Source organism: Gymnoscopelus braueri (assembly GCF_963280865.1).
Source record: "Gymnoscopelus braueri genome assembly, chromosome: 15".
In the NCBI taxonomy this organism is placed as follows: Eukaryota; Metazoa; Chordata; class Actinopteri; order Myctophiformes; family Myctophidae; genus Gymnoscopelus; species Gymnoscopelus braueri.
In genome coordinates this window covers 29,838,879-29,861,269 of record NC_137620.1, presented here as the reverse complement: position 1 = coordinate 29,861,269, position 22,391 = coordinate 29,838,879, and the positions used below count along the sequence as shown (strand labels likewise).

At 39.9% G+C, this 22,391-nt stretch overlaps 1 protein-coding gene across 1 annotated transcript; it reads right to left on the bottom strand.

The window, feature by feature from the left end:
• Window positions 1–4,889: 4,889 nt before the first annotated feature.
• On the bottom strand, window positions 4,890–22,391 carry trmt44 (tRNA methyltransferase 44 homolog). The gene is made up of 11 exons (XM_080451259.1): window positions 21,612–22,391; window positions 21,295–21,412; window positions 19,677–19,896; window positions 19,498–19,566; window positions 18,238–18,345; window positions 17,280–17,351; window positions 15,174–15,280; window positions 14,497–14,680; window positions 11,612–11,960; window positions 6,070–6,186; window positions 4,890–5,680 (listed from the first exon to the last, which is right to left on the bottom strand). The coding sequence occupies exons 1-11, from the start codon at window positions 22,177–22,179 to the stop codon at window positions 5,439–5,441; spliced, it is 2,154 nt and encodes a 717-aa protein (XP_080307385.1). The 5' UTR covers window positions 22,180–22,391; the 3' UTR covers window positions 4,890–5,438.

The following is a 22,391-nucleotide window of genomic DNA, read 5'->3' as shown; positions in this document are numbered from 1 at the left end:
CTTCCCAAAGAAGAAAGAATGGATGAAGCATAAATAGCACAACAGATGGGTTTTGAGTGCAGTTTGTCCATCACATCAAAGAAAGAAGTCCATCCTCCTCAATTTGTAGCTTATATTTTATTCAATCATTCAATGTCATAATGTGCTCAGCCACAGTACCGACCAACGTTGGTCAAAGTAGCTACTGTAGGTACTTTCACCAAGTAGCTATAAGTAGTGTAGCTAAGTGTAGCTACTTATTTATGAAAGAGAGCTGTTAGTGTAGCTAAGTTACTTTTTATGAAGAGAAATAGCTAAGCTTAGCTTTGAGTACAAAGGACCCCAATGGAAACGAGCCATAGGCTTTCTTGGATTTAAAATCCTCTTAGACCTTGTATTGAACTGTACTTTCCTGTCCTTTTTTTTTGCCAAACTGCTAATAAAGAATTTAATCAATCAAAGCTACATTATTAGAGTAGCTTGCCCAACACGGCTTGTTTGATATAAAGCACTATTATAACCATAGTAAGAGCCAGAGCCATATTGAATGCAAACATGCACTGACCCCTCCAACCCTAACCCTAACCCCCGATGACAGAGTACCGTATATTTATCCTTATTAGCAATGCAGTGCATTATGCATTTTAAACCATTTTCCATTAAAAAAATTATACATTCAGGTATTTATGTTGTTGTTGTTGAATGTTATAGGGCACATATTGTGCAATGTTGTCCTGCACTTTAAAGCTGAGCTTTTAATTTCATTGTCATTATGCCTATTAATTCCTCCCCACACACATTTGTGTGTTCCAACTGACTCATCGGCCAGTGGGGAGCCCCCACCAGGAGGACGTGGAGCCTCCGTCCTACTCCTCCCGCCCAACACTCCCTGCTGACAGGTGCCGTCCCAGCCCGTAGGAGTATGTGCAGTGACAAATATCAGCGGAGCTTCCCTCCCTCGAACACGGGCCAATTGAGTTCGTATAGTCACTCGACAAAGCCGGATGCACCGCGGTGGATTTGAACCCCAAGCCTCCCTGGTTGGTGGGCAGGCACTTTACCGCTGCGCTGTGCCACCCAAACGCCCCATGACAATGACAATAAATTCTGATTCTGTAAAGAAAACAGTTATTGCTACGGTGGCAACAATGTTGCAACCTTGGCCACAGTTGGGCTCAACAAGCGTTCAGTGCATTGCATCTGTAACGTAACAGACAGATAACTATAAAGATGGCTCAGATTGTCCCCCCCCCCCCCAGGACAAGCCACCTATCATCATTCCACTGTGGGCCTTGGGTGGGCCCTGCTGTCTGTGACTGACATTTGAGCCACAGGGTCACTACTACTGTTGGTACTGTAGATAAAGACAGCCGAGGGAAACGGTGCACTGAGTACCACACCCACCCCTCCCTTCAGTTCAGTCCAACAAATAATTCATGCCACTAACATTAACTTCTTTCACTCTCTCCATACAGGTCCCTGCCCTATCTAAAAACCTCAGAGTGCATGTCAGTGGTGAATAGGTAACACTTTCTCTGAATATGCCTCAGATACTTATGCTTTAATAGTCTGCTTATAACACTGTATAGTTGTGCACAATAATCATAACACAGTGTAAAGCATTCTATTATGACTTATAAAGTCAAGTATCATAATACGCATAATTGCAGGTCACTCACACTTACTTTGAAGCCCATGTCTTCTGCTTATAACACTGCATAATAATTGTATCATTACTCATCATGCTTTATAACAATAATCATAGCACATTATTTTATTCTATCATTACTTATAAGGTCAAGTATTATAATACTTCACAATTGCTGGACACTCATGGACTTTTTTCTCATAGTGGAATACATTTTAATTGAATAATGCATTATAATCACTGTTAGAATGCATTATAGTGTGATTACAAGTGAGTATAAGTGGTCATTGGGTGCTTTAAGTAAAGTAATGACGTTTCTGTGTAGGCAGAAACTCTTTGTGTTCTTGCGTAGATTTAATGCTATACTTTTGTTCGACTTAAAGAGTTTGGTGTGGCCTTAGTTATTAAATAACTTGAAATGTAACTAAATTAATGATGCTATCTCACTTTTCTTTGCACCTTGTAGTAACAAAAACAAAAACTGAACACATAGACCGCCGAAGTCTGACGTCATTTACACATCCTTTGTTTGTCTACCTGGTTCGCAGTTTTCCACCCCCGTTCTGAATCCCATAGACGTATTTAATATCGCGTCAAATAAGAACTGTGTTCCAAAAATAAACAAATGACCCCGGCGGGTTGACTCTTATGGATATGAAGCATCAACTGACGGTGAGAAAACGCTAATGTTACTTCCGCCGAATTAGTTACATTTTCGCCAGAAACAGACTGTATCAAATATAAGTGACTGACTATCATAAACGATAAAGAACCTCCTCCCTGACAATAACGCCGACACGCGGTGTTTATTTTTGGACCACAATTCTTATATGAGACGATTCTAAGATGACCCAATGTTATTCTCCATAGAGAAATTACTTCCGCAAACCTGGGGATGAACGAGTCACGTCAGGACTTCGGTGCTCTATTATACCAATTATCAGATCTCTGCACTAGCTTCCAGCGAATCCAGAGTGTACCCTACTGTATGTCCATCACAAGTAGGCTACAACTAATTTCATTTATTCTAAATGCCATTTAGCCAAGGTAAATGTTCTGCAAAGGATAATTGACGGCAAGCCGGTCATTGTTGAGAAATAAACCCAGACAGGGTGATTAAATCCCTACGCCGTCAATTATCCCGCTTATTACATGGCTACTTAATAAATTAATTAATACATTGACCCAAAAGTAACAACAAAACAAAGTATTTCCTTTCTTACGGTAATAAAAGTATTCCATTAATTTATGCCAGGTGTGGCCGTCCGTCCAGTGCAACACGGTCGCCTCGGAAAACAACAGGAAGTGTTGATCAAATAGAACCAATTTTCTGTCTTTTTTTTTGTTAATGGGGGTGGGAGGGGTAACATACACTGTTTTTGTATGCTTTTGTCTTATTGACCTGTACAGTATGTGAAGAAACCTTGAACAAATAGAATCAATTTTTGATTACTGCATTATTGTCTATTTCTCCCTTCAAATGTTTTCAAAAACATTCTTGAGAGCAATGTTTAGCTGTAAATGACATTGTGCGTTTGTTTACATGGCTGCCATGTTGGATAAGGCATAAAATCAAGCAGTGCAGCCAGGTGCTCTGAGCCTTTGATTAGACAGAGGTCTGTTATTGAGCTCAGCGGTCATTCAATTCAGTGATTGACCAATCACAATCAACCGATCCGAGAATCTTGCGTATGTCCAAGACGGTCAAGGTAATTGTCCATTATGGTTACCCAGGAAATGGAGTGCTTTCTGTGATGCTGGATTCTGTAAACTAACCTCATGTCCCTTTACCATGTTATAGAATAGCTGTTTTAACCCACTCAACAGACAGGAAAAACAAAGCTGTGAACAAATGCCATGCACACAAGTGCCTGTCAGGCGCAGGGATCACTGCTGTTAACAGTGATCTACTGATTACTGGTGTCAATCTTTAAAATAAATCCTCACAGAGTGGGTATGTTTATGTCAACTGAATAATCATGCCATGATAGTTTTCTATAGCTGGGTGGTTAGTTATTACAAGTTATTACAATTACATTGAATGGATAAAGTATTTAATTTCCAACGTATTTGATATAAAGTACTATAGCCACATACAGTAGTAGTGCAAACAGTTATTGCTGACTACAGTGGCAACAATGTTGCACACCTTGGCCACAGTTGGGTTCAAACAGCGTTCAGTGCATTGCATCTGTGACATAACTGACAGATACCAAGACAGACAGAAGGCACTGATTGTCCTATCTGGCCCCCCTGGAGAAGCCACCTCTCATCACTCCGCTGTGAGCCTTGAGTGCTATCTGTGACTGACATTTGAGCCACAGGGTTACTCACAGCTACTCTTGGGAGAAAAACACAGCAGAAAGAAAACGGTGCACTTTGTACCACCCCCACCCGTAACAATAATTAATGCCACTAACATTTAGCCTGCTCTTCTCATTCTCTCCATACTCTTTACTTCCCGTCCCATCTATAAACCTCAAAGCGATTGGCAGCGCATGGGGAATTACTGTACGACTAACCATGCAGGTGTGAAATGCAGAACACAGACATTTTGACCTTTTGCTCCATTGGACACAACCAGTGGTAGACAGCATGCTCCACTGCTCCTGAGTGACACTGTACTGTGTGTGTACTGTACTGTAAGGGTAGCACTGAAACAGAGGACAAGTGCAGCAAAAAAATAAGTAACTCTTAAAGTTAAATATTTTTGACAGTTTAACATTTCATATTACACAACTTATAATATAAAATATAAAAAAATGTATTAGTTAATAAATACGTTGAGAAATAAGACCAAATCAATAACTTTTTGTTGCAGCTGATAAGAGTTATAACGCTGAGCACATTACTGGAATCCAGATAGTCCCATGTGTTGTATTTGGTTTAACCACACATACGTACAGTAGTAGTGTATATGTCACAGTACGATTGAAAAACCAGTCAGATTTAAAAAGGTGCACTCAGTTTCACCGACAGAGGGGCGCCGCCTGAAGGTGACCTGAGCCACGAGAGGCACCGCCGAGCGAGCTTAGCGAGTGCCAAGTATTGCGAGTCATTTGCCACAGAATCGTAAATCATCCAAGAGTCTATACATGGTCCACTCCTTTTTTCCCTCTGCACCAAAGCTCTTCGCCGAAAAAGCTACGCATCGCATCGCAACGTGTTGTGAACTTGTATTGATTGTCTATTGTCAGCGAATGTTCACCTATTATGACATGTCCAGAATATGGATGCTAGGGTTCATGTGGTCAATAGGTGGGTTCCTATACTGAATGACAGAGGTTTGTGCCTGGCAAACCTGGAAAAAGGTTCAACAGAAGGATAAATGCTTCTATACACTACAAGACTCCTGATACAAGTTTATTGCTCATAGTGTGAGAAGTCAAAACATAATTGCACTTTGTCCTTTATTATTGCTATACCTCTTATATATTTTACTTGATTATTTTTGTATGCGGCATTATGCCTTCTGAAAAGCCCATTGAATTGCCATTGTTTAAGAAAAAAAAGAAAAAAAAGAAACTTTCTTTGCTTACTCGAATAATTCACATTAACCTCCAGCAGTAATTGAATTTATCTTACAGGTCAAAGATTTAATCTTGAATGTTTCTGTTATAAAAGGCAACACACATAATTCTCCCCAATAATAATCAAGATGTTATTCCATTACTGCAGACTGAAAAACATAGTCCACAGTATGCAGCATTATTTAACCATGAAACTTTAGCTCAGAGGTACACATTGTCCCTGGCTTTCAATAATAAGGGAAATATACTCTAAAGTCCAAAGAAATGCATAAATGAATAAATCAAAGCACTGAGCTTTTCATCTTTTTCAGTGGTTTGGTGGAGGGTCGTAGGTCATCTGGTCCATGGGCGAAGGCACACTCTTGAGCCTGCAGGGGGCATCCCTGAGGGTGGTGGCTGTAGAACCAGCAGTATCGAGTTTTCAGAGCACCGGGATCTGAAGGCTTCCGCTTGGCATCTGCCCTGGCATTCCTTTTCTTTAATGGCGACCTCCAGTCTCGTATATAGACCGTCCCTCCTTCCACTACAAGAAGTACAACACGATAACTGAGGCGGGGAAGCTAGATCTTCCAAGAAACACTCAGGATAAACATTAATAAAATAAAAAGGATAAACATTAATGTAACATTAATCATTAATGTAACATTAATCATTAATGTTACATTAATGTTTATCCCGTTTCTTTTATTAATGTTTATATTATTTTGAACTGGCAAAGGGAAGGAAGAAGTCTATTAAAATCAAAGCTATCAAGCTGACATTGGACTCATTCCATACAAGTGAATTACATTACAGTGCATTAGAGATGGCAAGCAACAATCTCAAAATAGTTTTTAGTGGTCTTCTTGGAAAACAGAAACAAAATATAAATAACTAAACAGTCTATTTGGTGGTGGACTCTGTTGCACCTACCTCTGAAGACCTGGTGGTTGTTCTTCAGGAGGGTCTGGAGACCTCCACATTCCTTCTTCAAGACCTGCAGGGTGTCCTGCTGGAGGAGCTCAGCCACCTCTCTCACAGAGAGACTGCCTGACAAAGTGGAAGAAAAGAGATGAGATGTTCAGTGGAAAGTAGCCAATGGATGGGGGGGAGCTGAGATAAGATACGATAACATGAACCTACACTATACAGCAGTGTAGGTTCAGAAAAATGAAACACAGGAGAGGTACAGGTAATGGTCAAGAACCAAACCAAGACACATAAGAACGATAATGAAGACAACATAAAATAATGTGCTTAAATTCTCTCTGTCATCTATCTAAGGGTCAATCAATAAATATAAATGTACAGTGAATACATGAATTTATATACATCTGTCATACATCTATCGCCAATGAATACATGAATGAACAAGCTGCTTTTCCGGCATTGCCAGGGGATATTGTGCTGACAACACGTCACAAAGCAACGTATGGATCAGCGTGTTCAGGTTTCGATACTCAGCATTGGCCGGGTTATTGCTTGGGTGAAATAGGATCTGAGTCCAGAGGGAAGCACGCACAATCAAATCCCTACAAAAATGTACAGGTGCTGAACTAACATACGTACATTAGAAGAGGAAGGGAAGTCCGCACGCTGTATAATAGCTCCAAGTATAAACTTGTATTTGATTAAGTACAACGTTTCGACCGTAGCAGTTCTTCATTAGGTCTGAAATAGGATCTCTCACGGTCTCCATCTCTCTCCTTCTCTTCCCCCTACCGCTGATCGAGCTCTGGTCTGACATCACAAACAACGACACCCGTAGCCTAGCCTAACATGTCCAGTCCATATATGGGCATATTTGTGACAAATTGTGAACTTGTAGTTCAGCTGTTTTCAAAAATAATTTGACAATGGTTGACAAATATTCTCTCATCCCTGGCACAAAAATCTTTTCAAATGGGGGTCTGCGGTCAAAGGCATAAATTTGGGGGTCCTTGACGGGAAAATGTTTTAGAACCACTGCCATAGCCCATTCATCTGGAGGGTTTAGGAGGGCATGAGGTCAGTAACAATCCAGGTGAGAAAAGGAAACATATTTAGTACGAGTCAGTTCAATGCCAGTCAGTGTGCTCCATTAGACTCGCTGTCATAACAACAGGAGAATTTCGCCCCTCGCGCTCCAATCGGCCATTTGAGCGTATGAGTCATTGTTGTCACTACTGTAAGTGCTGCCTCCCACCGGCACAGTAATTTTAGATACCAAGGAGAGCGAGGAAGAGAAAAGACACATACTGCGATGTGTATTGCACCTCACTACAGTAAACACACACAGCTTAACGCCTCTACATTTCCAGAATTAACCTGTTAGTGCACCGTTTCCCAAACAGTGGGTCGGGACCCATTTTTGGGTCAGGAACCAATTTTTATGGGTAAATACCCGCTCTATTATTGTATTTATTTATTTATTCTCAAAAGATTAAAATAAATCAAAATTTCTTTTTTTTTTTCTTAAAAAAAATCTAAGATTTTTCAAAGAATTACAGCAATTAAAAACAAAAACAAAAAATAATCCAATAGGTGAAAATAGCAGATCTACAAGCTCGGCTATTTTCACTATTTTGAAACACAGTAGGGTGGTAAATTCATTACGTATTTTTGTCAGTTTGGGTCCCGGGGAGAAAGCAAATTTCTCTTTTGGGTCTGAAGTTAAAAGGTTTGGGAACCACTGCGTTAGAGACCCTTTTAAGCAGAGGAATATGGTACAGTTTCATCCATACAGTAGCAGCCAGCCTCCCCCCCCCCCCCCCCCCGTTTGCTTCAGGTGGGGTTTTGTATTTCTGGCACGCCCTTTTTTCTCCCAGAAGGGAATTCGATCTCTGTTGACCTTTGGTTTGTATAAATGACAAACTCCCCTTCCTTATCGGACATGTTGAGAGAGCAGAGCATCATTTCTGGCTTTTTAAGCGTCATAAACAAAGCTTTCACAGGGCAGATATGACAAATAACTTAAATAATACAAAGTAATCACTTTATACTTTCAAAATACATTTAAAAAATTGAAATAGACGATCTACAAGCTCACAAGAGCTTGTAGATCGTCTATTTCCGCTATCTTTTGAAAATGTATGAACCTTTTTCAACATGGAAATTGATTATGATGATTATGAAAATTATTCAAAAATAAGTGTGATTATCTCAGAAAATTGCGATCAGGCGATTATGTAATAATTGTGACAGGCTTAACCATATGGTTTCTGATGCTTCTATGTGCAGTTTCATAACATGCAGGTCATATAGACCTGCATGGCTGCATCTGATTATTAAACACATCACAGTGCAATTCTCCCAACTAGTGTTGAGCCACTAATGACTACTGACATGGGAAAAGTGGATATTGCTAATTTGTCAAAGATGTTTAGGTCTATTGTATGTAACATACTTTTCATACAGCAAACGGTGATTGCACTATAGTAGTCCCTGTTTAAATACTGTTGTCCCACACCAGATATTTTTTACATAGAGATTTGTTTAACATTCATTTCAATATTCGATCATGCTACTTAGGGTACGTATAATAACATTTATAGAATAAGCTCATTTGTAATGTTTGTAGATTGGCCTTTATTTATTGGCCTGGAGATTGTTTACATTTGTAACGCTTGCTATAGTTGGAGTATATTTGCTCTTTAAAGTGTAAATCAGATGTGAATGTGCCCAAACCTTCTAAATGTGCCTTTGAAACATGCAATACATTCTTGTGCACACTGTACATAAGAAAAACCTAGCAAAATAAAAACTTCCTGCGTTACGGCAGGTAGAGCAGTTCCATAGTGTGAATCGGGGCAGACGGGTCAGACGTAAAGCCCAGACGCCAGGGAACTCAGGGCCTTAATATAATATCAATAGACCGTTTAGAGCTGCCCTTTACTGGCTGCAATGTTAATGGGGATTAATGGCAGAAGGGCAGTATTGACAACGTAGGCTCTGCCTTGAACTAAGACCAGGCACAGACCATTATAAATGGCTTGGCTTGGCTTTGCATACAGTTGAGGTACTATACAGTAGGTGTTCCCCCTCTGCACAGCAACGTGAACACAGCCAGAGACTGATTGCCTGTTGGGAAGCCTCGAGTTTCCTGCTCACGCCTTTTCAAATTCATGCAGAGTGGAGATGACTAAGTAGCTCTAAAAAATGCAGAGCTCAAAATTTAGCACACACCACCACCCATCACCCACGCTCTTAACTCTAATAAAGCTATTATAAGTGAACAGCTATGACAACTTGTATAACTTGTCATAACTATTAACAAAACTGCTACAAACAGTGGGGCACACCACTGTCTATAAAGCCTGATTTATACTTGGTTGCGCGCTGGTGTCATGCACCGAAAATGGCATATCTACGAGCTCACAATGCGTTGCAGCGTGACACGTTGTGACCTTTTAGATCTGCTATTTTCTGTGAGCGACACGACGCGCAGCAAGAATAACTCTAGCTTACGGTAGAGTCCAGTTCGTCCTGAATCTGCCCTTTGGTTCCTATACAGCGACACATAGTGTAAATGGCTGGAATACCTCAATACAAATGCATACTCATGCATAAATCATGGACGATGTGCATTATTCATCTCTATCCTAGATTACAGCCCCCCCCCCCCCCCCATCTCTCTTCATTCCTTTGCCCTCCCTCCCTTCATATTCTCTTCGTCTCTAATTTCAGCCCCTGACAACCTGACAGAGAATTTTCTGTTTTAACCCATTAAGACCGGGAAAGCATCTGTCATTTTAGATTTTAACCACGTTAACCATTATCTTATACTTTGGCTATTCAAAAATGGCAGATATACAAGCTCATAGCTATGAGCTAGTAGATCTGCTATTTTTTTTTAATCATGAACATTTTGTGCAAATCTTTGAATATATCTTATTTTAAAGCGAACATTTATAACTCAAATCTTTGCTTCTGGGGGTCCCTGGAACTAAATATTTTGAGAAGGGGGTCCGCAGCCAAATACCTATAATTTTGAGGGTTTTTGACATGGAAAGGTTTGAGAACCACTGATATTATGGCAACATAAGTGTTTCAGAAAACTGTTAGGATTTAGAAGACATTTGTAGAATCGGCCTCAGGTCTTAATAGGTTAATCACAGTAGATCTCATCTCCTTATCTCATCCACCATCATTAGGGTGCGTGAGACTGCGTGCGTGTGCGTGTGTGTGTGTGTGTGTGTGTGTGTGTGTGTGTGTGTGTGTGTGTGTGTGTGTGTGTGTGACAGAGTGCTACATTGGCGCTGAAAAAGCATGAGGTGTGGGTGGAATATAAGAGTGAGTGTGTGTGTGTGTGTGTGTGTGTGTGTGTGTGTGCTTGTGATTTCGGAGCGAGCAGAGCGGGAGGTGACTTCCGCAGCGTGCATTACCGACAGCCGACAGGGTTCAAGGCGGGGTCACCCTGTGCCACGAGGGTCCGGCCCACGAACGCTACGAGATAAAGAGCTGAAGGCAGGGAAAGAGGCAGTAGAGGCAGGTAAAGGACAGAGTTGGAGATTGAAGACGCCACTGACACTGTTACGCATACATGATGTATCCTGCAAAGTGCTCTATAAAAGGTAGCGACGAGAAAAGCAGAAAGTGACTCATCTCTCTTGTTCAGAGAGAGTTTTACCTGATACGGTTTCATCAACAACCGCCGTTGAGTTTGATATGACTCACGTACCTTCTCTTTATGAGAACAGGAACCGCAGCAGTACCTCGGATCGTCAAAAAACAGGACTAAACGCACTCGTAGTTTCAATTCAATCTGAACCCATGTGTAGGCCTGTCACAATTATTACATAATCGCCTAATCAATTATTTGAGATAATCGCAATATTCTTTTTGCATAATCGTCATAATCATTTCCATGTTAAAAATATTCATATATTTTCAAACACTTTCAAAAATAGTGGAAATAGCAGATCTATACGTTTTGAGCTTCTAGATCGGCTACTAAGAAAATTTACATAAGTACTGTACTGAAAGTAACATTTTGAGGTACTTTTACTTTACTGGAGTATTTCCAAATTTGTATGCTTTTACTTCTACACCACTACATCTCAGAGTCAAATATTGTACTTTTACACCAGTACAAATATTAGAAAACTTTAGTTAGTAGTTACTTTGTAGATTTTGATTATTATTACAAAACATATGTTATGTCATTTACCACTTCAGCCCTAATTAAACTTTGGCTATACGAAAATAGCCGATCTACAAGCTCAGCGCTCCGCGATGCGACGCGTTGTGAGCTTGTAGATCTGCTATTTTCAAAAAAAGATGTATACATTTGAAACCTGTGAATTGGGACATTCTGCATAATGAGTATATTTTGATGCCAAAACTTTTGTACTTTTACTCAAATAAATGTTGAATTCCGGACTTTTACTTGTAACAGAGTATTTCTACATTGCGGTATTGATACTTTTACTTAAGTAAGAAATGTGAGTATCTTTTCCACCACTGGTCAATTGAGACAACTGGGGGTTCTTCCTACCTCCTTGGTTCCACACGTTCAGAGTGTCCTCCTCTCCATCCGTGGTCAGTCCCAGTAAGGCGTTAGCGACCTGGAGGACTACGCCGTCTATAAAATCCCGGGGGAGGGACGCGCAGTTCCTAACGATCTCGACTCGATCTCTGGGCTGGAAGCCAGCTCCCCAGTTGTTCGCGGAGGTCCCGTCGGTGACAGTGTCGTCATGGCGACTGCCTCCATCGCCCTCGACATTTGACCCTTGACCCGTGATCCCGGAGAAGGTCTGGCGGCTCTGTATGTAACGAGCTCGCCGGTCCTCTGCCGTTGCTTCTTTGGATAGCTCGTAGTTCCTTGACTTCCCCACCAGGCACACCTACAGAAGTTTAAAAAAACGAGTGATGTGTGATGGAATAAAAAAGGTAGACAAATGTCTTCCTGTAAGGGCTAAAAAAGTAATACTATAAATGTTAACGGGTAAATTCTAAATAAATAGCAAAGCAGCCATCTTAATACCATTCACGTCTGGGTGGACATAGTATATAGTTTCAATCAATATATCAACGTTTCAAATGTTTTGGGCATAGCATCGAGATTATTATTAAATGATCATATAACATATTATAAATTATTTTAAGCCTGGATCCAAGTCATCCAGGCTCCTGGTGAATCATGACCATAAAACATTTGATTCTGTGTCAAAATCAAATATTAAATTTATTTAATTTAATTACATGAAATATTATATTTAATAAATACTATTTTTTTGCAGTTTTAAATTTGTTTGACATGGTCATGATTCACCAGGAGCCAGGATAATTTATACAAATATTTTGGGAAATCTCTATGGGAAAAATGAATGGGTTTTCGATCTGTGGCACCACAAAATGGCCGCCACTGCTATGCCCTATTAGCCCCATGTTCAGGTGAGATTGCTGTCCAGGTGATGTCATGCACAAGGAAGTTCACCGTATGTCTGCATGATGATACATGACATTACAGGTGCATGATAATTCAGGCACACTCTTAAAACATTACAGGTGCATGTTAATTCAAGCACACTCTTAAATACATTACAGGTGCATGTTAATTCAAGCACACTCTTAAATACATTACAGGTGCATGTTAATTCAAGCACACTCCTAAATACATTACAGGTGCATGTTAATTCTAGCACACTCCTAAATAGGCTGCAGGAAAAGAAGATCCTTTCTATCAGAGAAACAGGCAGCTTCCACACAGTTAAAAATGTAGGTTACGCAGAGCATAGCACAAGCAATATGAATATATTAAACATACATAAGTTTTCCCTGGATTTTTCTTTTTCTTAAATTACATAACATTGCATGTAGTGTGTAGCATCCTGGGATGTTTGTTGGCTGAGGAGGGACGCAGCATGCCTTGGGTGCATCTGTTCTATTGTTGGGTTATTGTGATGTTACTTTGACACATGGGGAATGCAACCATTTATTTAATGCATGTTAATTTGAAAACAACCAGTGAACAATAGGGGTAGTTGCAGAGATCCTCTTCCTTCTGTGTTCAGGAGTTGAGTTGTTTGGAGACTTTGTATGAGGTTGCAAATAAAATAGATTCCATGCCAGAAGTTGCCATGCTTGATTGAACAAAATGTATTTTAAAATATAATTATATGATATACTATATTTAATAAATACGCTTTCTTTTGCGGTTTTCAATTAAAATAATTGACACAGAATCAAATGTTTTATGGTCATGATTCACCAGGAACCTGGATGGCTTGGTTACAGGCTTACATTTATTTATATAAATATTTTCGGAAATCTCTATGGGAAAAATGGATGCCGCCACGGCTACGCCCTATACTATAGAAGCCACGGATTTAAAATCCTTCATTCCAACAGCTTTGATGAAATACACATTTAAAGTGACTGTCACACATTAAGACAAATAACACAATATTCTGTCCAGTATGTGTTTATGTGTCTTGTACCAGTTAATGACCACAAGCCATAAAGCAGACCGCCCTTCTGGAACAATAAAAACGTACAGTAGTACTTAGGCCAGTCACAATCCTAAACTAAATGAGGTCCAGGCGGACAGATGGGAACTGAGGCGGGGATATCTCCACAGCTGTGCTTCATTTCATAGTAGACAGAGTAAACCCAGTATTAATTTGACTCAGAGCGTAAATAATTTACCCAAAATTTAGCTCAATTTTAGTATGAATTATATATTATATCAGCTTACTCAACTTATTTTCCTGATAAACCTGCCTGCCTACTCACTGCTCAACTTGCTTGAAAATGTGAAAAAGTATTGATTTACTCATGTGACCCCTGAAGGAGGAATTGATTTAACCCATTTAGACCTGAGGCCGATTCTAAAAACACCTTCTAAATCCTGAAAATGTTCTGAAAAACTTCAAATATGTATTAAAAAATTACAAAACACGTATGTTGCTATATACAGTACATAGCAACAGGAACCCCAAAAGGGGGTGACAAAATGGGTACCAGTAGCCAGCACCTAGACTTAATAAATTGGTATTTTTATGTGCAAAAGTATTTTGTGGATTATTTTGCAACATCCTTAGGTGTATCTGCCTTGTTCAATTAAAGTTATGTTGATTTAAATGTTGATCTGTCCAGTGCAACTAAAAATGTTCATTGGTCGCACCACTGCACATTACATTACTATGTGTGTGGATGTGAGGGTGCACCTAAAGTATATGCTGGTGCACATATGAAAAGGTTAGACGCACCTGTGCAATCACCTAAAAAGTTAGTCTGGAGCCCTGATATATAAAATGGCAACTACAATTAAATGACATAAGATCCACACTCCAATGAAAAAAAACATGTCAGAGTATGAAGTGAGAGCAAAATGGCCACTAATGAGAATATATTCAAATGGCATTTTTGTAAGCGTACCCGTTTGGTAGATGGTATTCTGAGGCAGTCTTCCTCGGTGTTGAAGCCACTAGCTTGGCTAACCTCAGTGATGAAGTCTATGTACTCCTTATACTGGGACTTCTTACACTGACGTCTCTGGTACTTCCCATAGAAGTCAAAGAAGCAGCAGGGCAGGACAAAGTATCGGCAAGTGGAAGATGACCTGCCAAATGAAAGCAAAGTATGAAGACAAAACAATCTTTGGCATGCACTCTCTGAGAATGAACAATTGTTATATTTCCAGAAGTATGAACCAGATTTTTTATTTTTATCATCCGTTAGTGCTTGTTAAGTCTCAGAACTGTTAAGTTTCAACAAACAGGAAATGAAGACCATTTAGTTGGGAGAATCCACCACAAGAGTACTTCTCTCTATTAAGAGGAGACAAAAACAATCTTCAGACTAAGGCTTAACATCCCCACCAGGTGGCGGGCATTTGAAATGCACAAACCTAACATTGAAGCCATGACAGGCAGGCAGGCACAGACACACACACACACGCACGCGCACGCGCACGCGCACACGCTCGCGCACGCGCACACCCGCACACACACATTTCATCCTCCTCAACCCGAACAGCAATAATGTTAGTCCAAATTGAAGAGATCAGCTGGTACTTGAGAGCCTGAGTGAGATTGTGTCTGCTGATGACTTGCCTGGCTGCTATGATAGGGATCCACGGCGTGAGCTCATCAGAGTGGTTCCCAATCAGCCAGTCTGCAGCAGGGAATAGGAACCCATCGCCAGGAGTGATTGCCTTTTCCTGAAATAGCCAAGATTCCAAAAACACAAGAGCTCCTTAGATCGAGGAGAAACACACGTGGTATAATTTGACAATGAATCACTTGGTCAGAAGAAATTGATTGTGACCTGCTGACGCTACACCAGTATGGAATGCTCTGCAATCTCCATCAAACCTTTAATACATCATTATATAGACACTAGGTGGGAGGATGGTCATTCCTTTTAAATGTTTGCAGGAACATCGTCAGAGATAACCTTTAATGATATAAAGAAGGGCTGGGCGATATGGAAAAATTGTATTAACCCATTTCCTTAATATCCATATTGTGACGATAATATCAAACTTTAAAAATAAAAAACATCAGCTCTACAAGCTGCGTTGTGAGCTCGAAGATAGGCTTAAAACCAGGAAAAGACAACGCAGGCCATATTAAAATATTACAATGTCCAAAATCCCAGACGATATCTAGTCTCATATCATATCGATACATAATATGTTGCCCAGCGATAATAAAAAGCACAAATATCTGAAGTGTAGCATAAATAAATTGATATAAAACAATGTCTCGTGAATTCACTCCATCGGTAGCCCCATCCTCAGCCTTACAAAGAATAGGTTTTAGGTTAAAAAGTCCAAATGAAGCTTAAGGACTGGAAGTACAGGGAGTCCCTGGAGGAGCTAGCAGACTGGGCTGCCCCGTTTGCCCAGACTAAAACACAGTCAATAATGGATGACCGGGAGTGGGAACAGTAACAGTCAGCAGCTTGTTGTCAAATGAAAGATTGAAGTCGGAAGGCAGAGGGGAAAGTACAGCATGTCTTACTCTTAACCCATTAAGACCGGGAACGCATCTGTGTCATTTCGATTTGAGCTATTTCCATTATTTTTATACTTTGGCTATTCAAAAATAGCAGATCTACAAGCTCATAGCGTGGCACAAGCTTGCAGATCTGCAATAAAAAAAAAATAAAAAAATAAAAAAACATTAGTGCAAATCTTTGAATACATATATTTTTTTGAAACAAAATTTTTAACTCAAATCTTTGCGTCTGAGGGGTCCCTGGAACAACATATTTTGATGGAGGTCGGCGGCCGAAAACATATAATCTTTGGGGGGGGGGGGGGGGGGTCGACAAGAAAAACTTTGAGCACCACTGATATAGCAACAACAGTTTTTCAGAAAAAATAAGACATTTGTTGAGACATTATACAGTTACAAATGTTCGCTTTAAAATATATATATTCAAAGATTTGCATTTTAACGATTTTTCAAATAGCCAACGAAAAAACAAATGACACTGATGATGCTTTCCCGGTTTGAATGGGTTATGGAGGTTTCCCTATACACAGTACGTTAATTTAACTCCGAGAGGGTCCAGCCTGCTGATGGAAAAGTGATCAATAATGAAGCCTTCCGTTCTGACTGTAAATCAAAGTGCACATCCATGTTGCTCATCATATATAAAGAAAGATGTCAATTACAGTTGAACAATATGTTCTAAAATTATACGCTACCGTATGTAGCTGCTGTCACATACACTGTCACTTCTAGTATAAGTAAGTTACAGAAGCTCAGTCAGTGTATTCAAGATGAAAATCTGGACTAAATAAAAAATAAACCAGTAGTGTCATAGAGAAGTTAACTTATGTAACTTTCCTCTTCTACCCAGGATTTGAACACGGTTTCCTGTGCAAGTGCTGGCATTTTTTACCATTGAGCTAATAGAGCCTGCCTGCTTGCTCAGGGGATAAATTGAATCTTGACCATCAGGTCAAAATTTGTGTCAGATCCTGTGTCTAGGTGAGACATGACCTTTGACCCAATCTAACAGTCTCAATAGAAGAGTAGGGAGACAAAATACAACCACCCAAGTTATATTGTATTAACATACTCTATCATACAGATTGGATTAAATTACATTAAATGCATTCACCCAAAAAAATATATAATAGCGCTCATTAAATGCCCGAATTAGGCCATCATCTCCCACCACCTGTCCTACTGAACTTCTCTCACCTCTAGGATGGTTTGAGGGCCATACATGTCCCAGATCTTCCTCTTCCGTACGTCGATGCCCTTTCCAGGGTGCTGCAACACAAGATGCCATGGCGGTCAGCCCATAATCGCCTCATTCAACCGGTTCAAGGTTAGCCTCATCCACACTCCAATTATTGTTGCCACCAGTTAGTATCGGGCTACTTAAATTACCTCTTCTTGAGGGGTCAGTTTTCCACATGGCCTAGGCCTGCTTTATATGGTTATAAAGATGGCCTGTTTAACAGAGAAAATCTACCCAAAGCAATTCAAATTGCAGTAACTGAATAATATGAATATATACATAGTGATATATTAATAATAATACAATTATAATAACAATTTTTATAGCACTTTTCATACATGGAATGGAGCTCAAAGTTATATTACATTTCATAACACAACAAAAAGAATACAATAATTCAGAAATCATTCAACTGCAACTATAAACACCTGTCACTTTATCTCTTGTGTACATATTACATAATATACATATTGTGATGCATTGTGAGATTGTCACCTATTAACCCATTCAATCCGGGAACGCATCTGTGTAATTTTTTATTTGAGCTATAACCATTATTTTATACTTTGGCTATTCAAAAATAGCTGATATACAAGCTCATAGATCTGCTTTATTATTTTTTTATCGTGAAAACTTTAGCAAATCTTTGAATATATATATTTTTACATTAACATTTGGAACTCAAATTTTTGCTTCTGGGGGGGGGTCCCTGGAACTAGATATTTTGAGATGGGGGTCGGCGGCCAAATACATTTTTTGGTGGTCCTTGACATGAAAAAAGTCTGAGCACCACTGATATTAAAGCAACATACGGTTTTCAGAAACCTGTTAGGATTTAGAAGACATTTGTAGATGCGTTCCCGGATTGAATGACTTAAGACATTCCCAGAATAGCAACATCAGAGTTCAACGTACCCCTTCATTACACAGTATGTGAACCAGGAGGCCATTTCCACAGCCCAGGTCCACGAATGACTGTTTGTCAGTCAGGTCCTTCTCTGCTCGCTCCTCGGCCCACAAGACCTGGAAAGACAGAGCCAGAGAATAAGCTTTACATTGTGATACCATTTATTTTGTTGTGAGCTTCAGCTTGTAGATCGGCTATTTTGTTTAGCGTAGGGCATAAAACATAAAAGGTCACTAGTATAGAGCCCTGATGGACTCCGGTCAGCCAAGTGTAGGGTTTAAGTGGTTAACTTATTTACCTGTTTTGCAGAACTTCTTTCTATCAGTATATGTGGACCTTTACCCCAATGGTAAGGTAATGTAAAGCACACACATGTTCGAGTTATAACAGCGTCGTAAGCCTTCTTTCTAAAGCTAATTCATATAATTCATAAAGCATAGCTGCTGTTAAAAATGGTCTTTGGTCACAGTGTGAGTGCAAGTAATATAATACCCATACAGTACTACAAATGCAAAGGGCGGACAATACATTGGTGACATAGCATAGCAGACTAAATAAGCAGAAACATTGTCAAATACACAATTGTTCATTTTGGCTGTGGCTGAAGGTTTTTGTTTGGCTGATTTGTGAAATGGGCTCCTTAATTAGAGGCTAGATGGAATAAGTTGATCACTGATTGGACATGTTGTGTTTTCAGGCTACCGTTCAGCTGAGTGACAAAACAAAAGCTGGAGTTGTTCTACCACAGAGGTCAGTCTCCAAATTGGGTCCAACTTGCTAGTGGCACTCTCCAGGAAAGAGCTGGCAATCAGTAATTTTACCCAGGAGGTAAAGATTTCAGCCAATCAGGAAAGAGTACCCATTTATCAGCTTCAGTTTGATAGTGTTCCAGATCCAATTTTGTCTGCTCATTTATTAGTGCCATAATTTCCAATTTCACTTGTTTAATCTGTATTCTGTGCAAGTTCCCTCTCCTGATTGGACAAAATAGGTATTCCGACCTGAAATTTGATTTTCTGTTTACTAAAGAGCAGGAGAGATGGGGAGACTCCTGTTACTGAACAAACACTCAATAGCAATATAGAGCTATTTAACACCTATTTAACACTTACTTCAACAAAGAAATATCACTTACCCGACCTTTAAGGTGACAGTTGCAAAATGTTATGTATAAACCAATGCAATAATCTTTGCAAAAATGCCTAAAATATTTGAATAAAACTATATTGTTTGGGACTTTAACACATGAAATTATGGCCTAAACCCACCAAGAGATATGTAGCAATAGCAACATCTTCATAGACAAACTTCTCCGGATCCGTCACTTCAGGCCAAACCTAGGACAGAAAAATAGAATGTCAGCATTCAGCAATTATGATGACAGCTAAGACATTTTGATAAAACATCAAAAGAATAGCGACAGAGCTTTTGCACAAAAATCCATTACCTTCACCATGTTCTTGTACTGGTCTTTAAGCTGCTGGTACATGAAACTGTACTTCTCCACAGGCAGGAGAGACAGGGTGCTCTTGAACTCGCTGGTTTTACTCTCAGTGGCCCAGCGCCCCAATTTAGGCAGGAGGTCTCTGGACAGCCAGGGCAGCTTAGGGTAAGCCACGCCATCAGAAAACCACTCGTTTGGCCTCAAGACATGAAGCTCCAAGAACCTGCAGACCGGAGGGCGAAGCCGCGAAGGGATACGTTTTTATGCTCTACAGTTTGACATTTTAACCACACAAACCCTCGATCTATACTTATTCTTTTTGACATGAGTTGGCTCTGTAGCCTGTACTTGGTCCACTCTTTTCCCCCAAATAAATTGCTGATCTACATGTTAGGGTTCAAGTGGTTAAACAGAAAGCATGCTTGAAACCAATACAGAAAGAGGGCAAAAGAAAAATGGTCAATGCACATATACGTATGGTGCAAAGGGTTATTTATTTTTCTCTTCAGTCAGAAATATCTAAATATGAGCACATATTTATGTCAGCGCAAACTCATGAGTCTCAACTGTGTTTTAACTCATACAAGAACAGAAAGTGTGTGGAAGTGTGCTTGTCTGATGATCATATGATATTGAGTTTTCATTTTGATACCAGCTTAACCATCATAAGACAAATAGTAGGGTCATTTTTGGCACTTCTGTGACCGTGGAGAGCAAAGGTCCGTTTCTCAATGGATTTGTCATCTAGGAGGGTTATTAAACAAATTTAGCCGGGGTGTATTTTTAAAAGGGGCGGGGAAACTTTGTGAGAGACCAAAATGCAAAATGGCTGCCGTGGAAATGAACTTTTTAATGGTTTGTGTGGAAGTGTGCTTGTCTGATGATCATATGATATTGAGTTTTCATTTTGATACCAGCTTAACCATCATAAGACAAATAGTAGGGTCATTTTTGGCACTTCTGTGACCGTGGAGAGCAAAGGTCCGTTTCTCAATGGATTTGTCATCTAGGAGGGTTATTAAACAAATTTAGCCGGGGTGTATTTTTAAAAGGGGCGGGGAAACTTTGTGAGAGACCAAAACGCAAAATGGCTGCCGTGGAAATGAACTTTTTAATGGTTTGACCTACAATGATACATGGTTTCAGAGCTTATTTTGGTCAAGGAATACATATTTGATGTTTATTTAATGATTTGACCTATTGTTGACCTTCAAATGCAAGATGGCTGCCAATTATGAGCTCCAAAAGGGATTATTTTCAAAATCGTCATAGAGCCTTCATATCAGGCTCTAATGAAAGCTCTGCTCATGATGAGTTGAATAATATTCAGTATCTTACAATTAAATTAAAGTGAATCATCAATTATTCAGTCACACTGACTTGCAAGCTATGATCGTATTAAAGCAGCAACACCCTTTCCAGGCCAATATATTATAACAATAATAACTGAGCCCCAACTGCTCTCCTGTTTAGGGCGGGCACTGTTCAATAGATATCCACTGCTCCTAATAGATAGAATGACTTAAATGCAGAGGAGAAATTCCATCATGTATGTGCAAATGTAATGTACTTGCCCAAAACCCCAATAACAACTACTAATACAATTGGATTTTTAAGTTACCATTCCTGACAGGCCTGGTGGAGGAGGCGGATCTGATAAACGTTGTTCTTTTTTTGAGACACCTGCCCTTCTGGATCTTCTTCAAAGGGAACAAAAGTCACCCGTTGTCTGTCAAAGTCTAGAAAAGGAGATGGGGACAAATTGGACAATTATAGGCTATGTCTTCCTCACAGCATTTAAAATGCTGAATAAAGGCAGCAATACTGAGATGCACTGTGACAAACATTATTGACTTTCCTTCAACATTTGTCAATGGCCTCATTGTAGAGAAAAAAAGAAGTTACATCCAAAGCTTACATGCTTTGTAAAACACCTACCTTTGAGCACCATTTCTTTCTGCCGATTTGGTCCATAGCAGTTCACTTTAGGAATGAATGTTCTTACACTAAAGGACCAGACGCTTTCCTTTGCAGCTGAAGAAGGTCCACCACCTGTCAAGAAAGACAGGAGCTCATCCCTGTGTGAGGAGTCCACTAGCAGATCATCCCTGTGTGAGGAGTCCACTAACAGATCACCTCTGTGTGAGGAGTCCACTAGCAGATCATCTCTGTGTGAGGAGTCCACTAGCAGATCACCTCTGTGTGAGGAGTCCACTAGCAGATCATCTCTGTGTGAAGAGTCCACTAGCAGATCATCTCTGTGTGAGGAGTCCACTAGCAGATCACCTCTGTGTGAGGAGTCCACTAGCAGATCATCTCTGTGTGAGGAGTCCAGCAGACATCTCACTGCTTCAGTGTCCACATCCTTAACCCCCGTCACTTTGGCTCCACAAAGGCGTTTGTTCACGACATGAGGTTTGTTTATCCACACGTCAACGGCTGACCAAAACCCATCGGGCAAACTCTTGCATTCTCCAGGAAGTTTTATATCAAAGAGTTTGGGCATAATTGTATGATATCACTCACAACGCTGACATGCCATGTGTGTGTAAGGGTACAGAATTAACTTGGGTAACTGAAGTAAAATGGTTCAACGTGAATCCAAAAAGCGTTGAGATGAGAGTATAGGCAAGGTCCATAGGAATAATGTACTAAATTAAATCATATGCCGGTAGAAATAATCCTTTTGCTTCCAGTTGAAAAATAGTAGCGATAGTA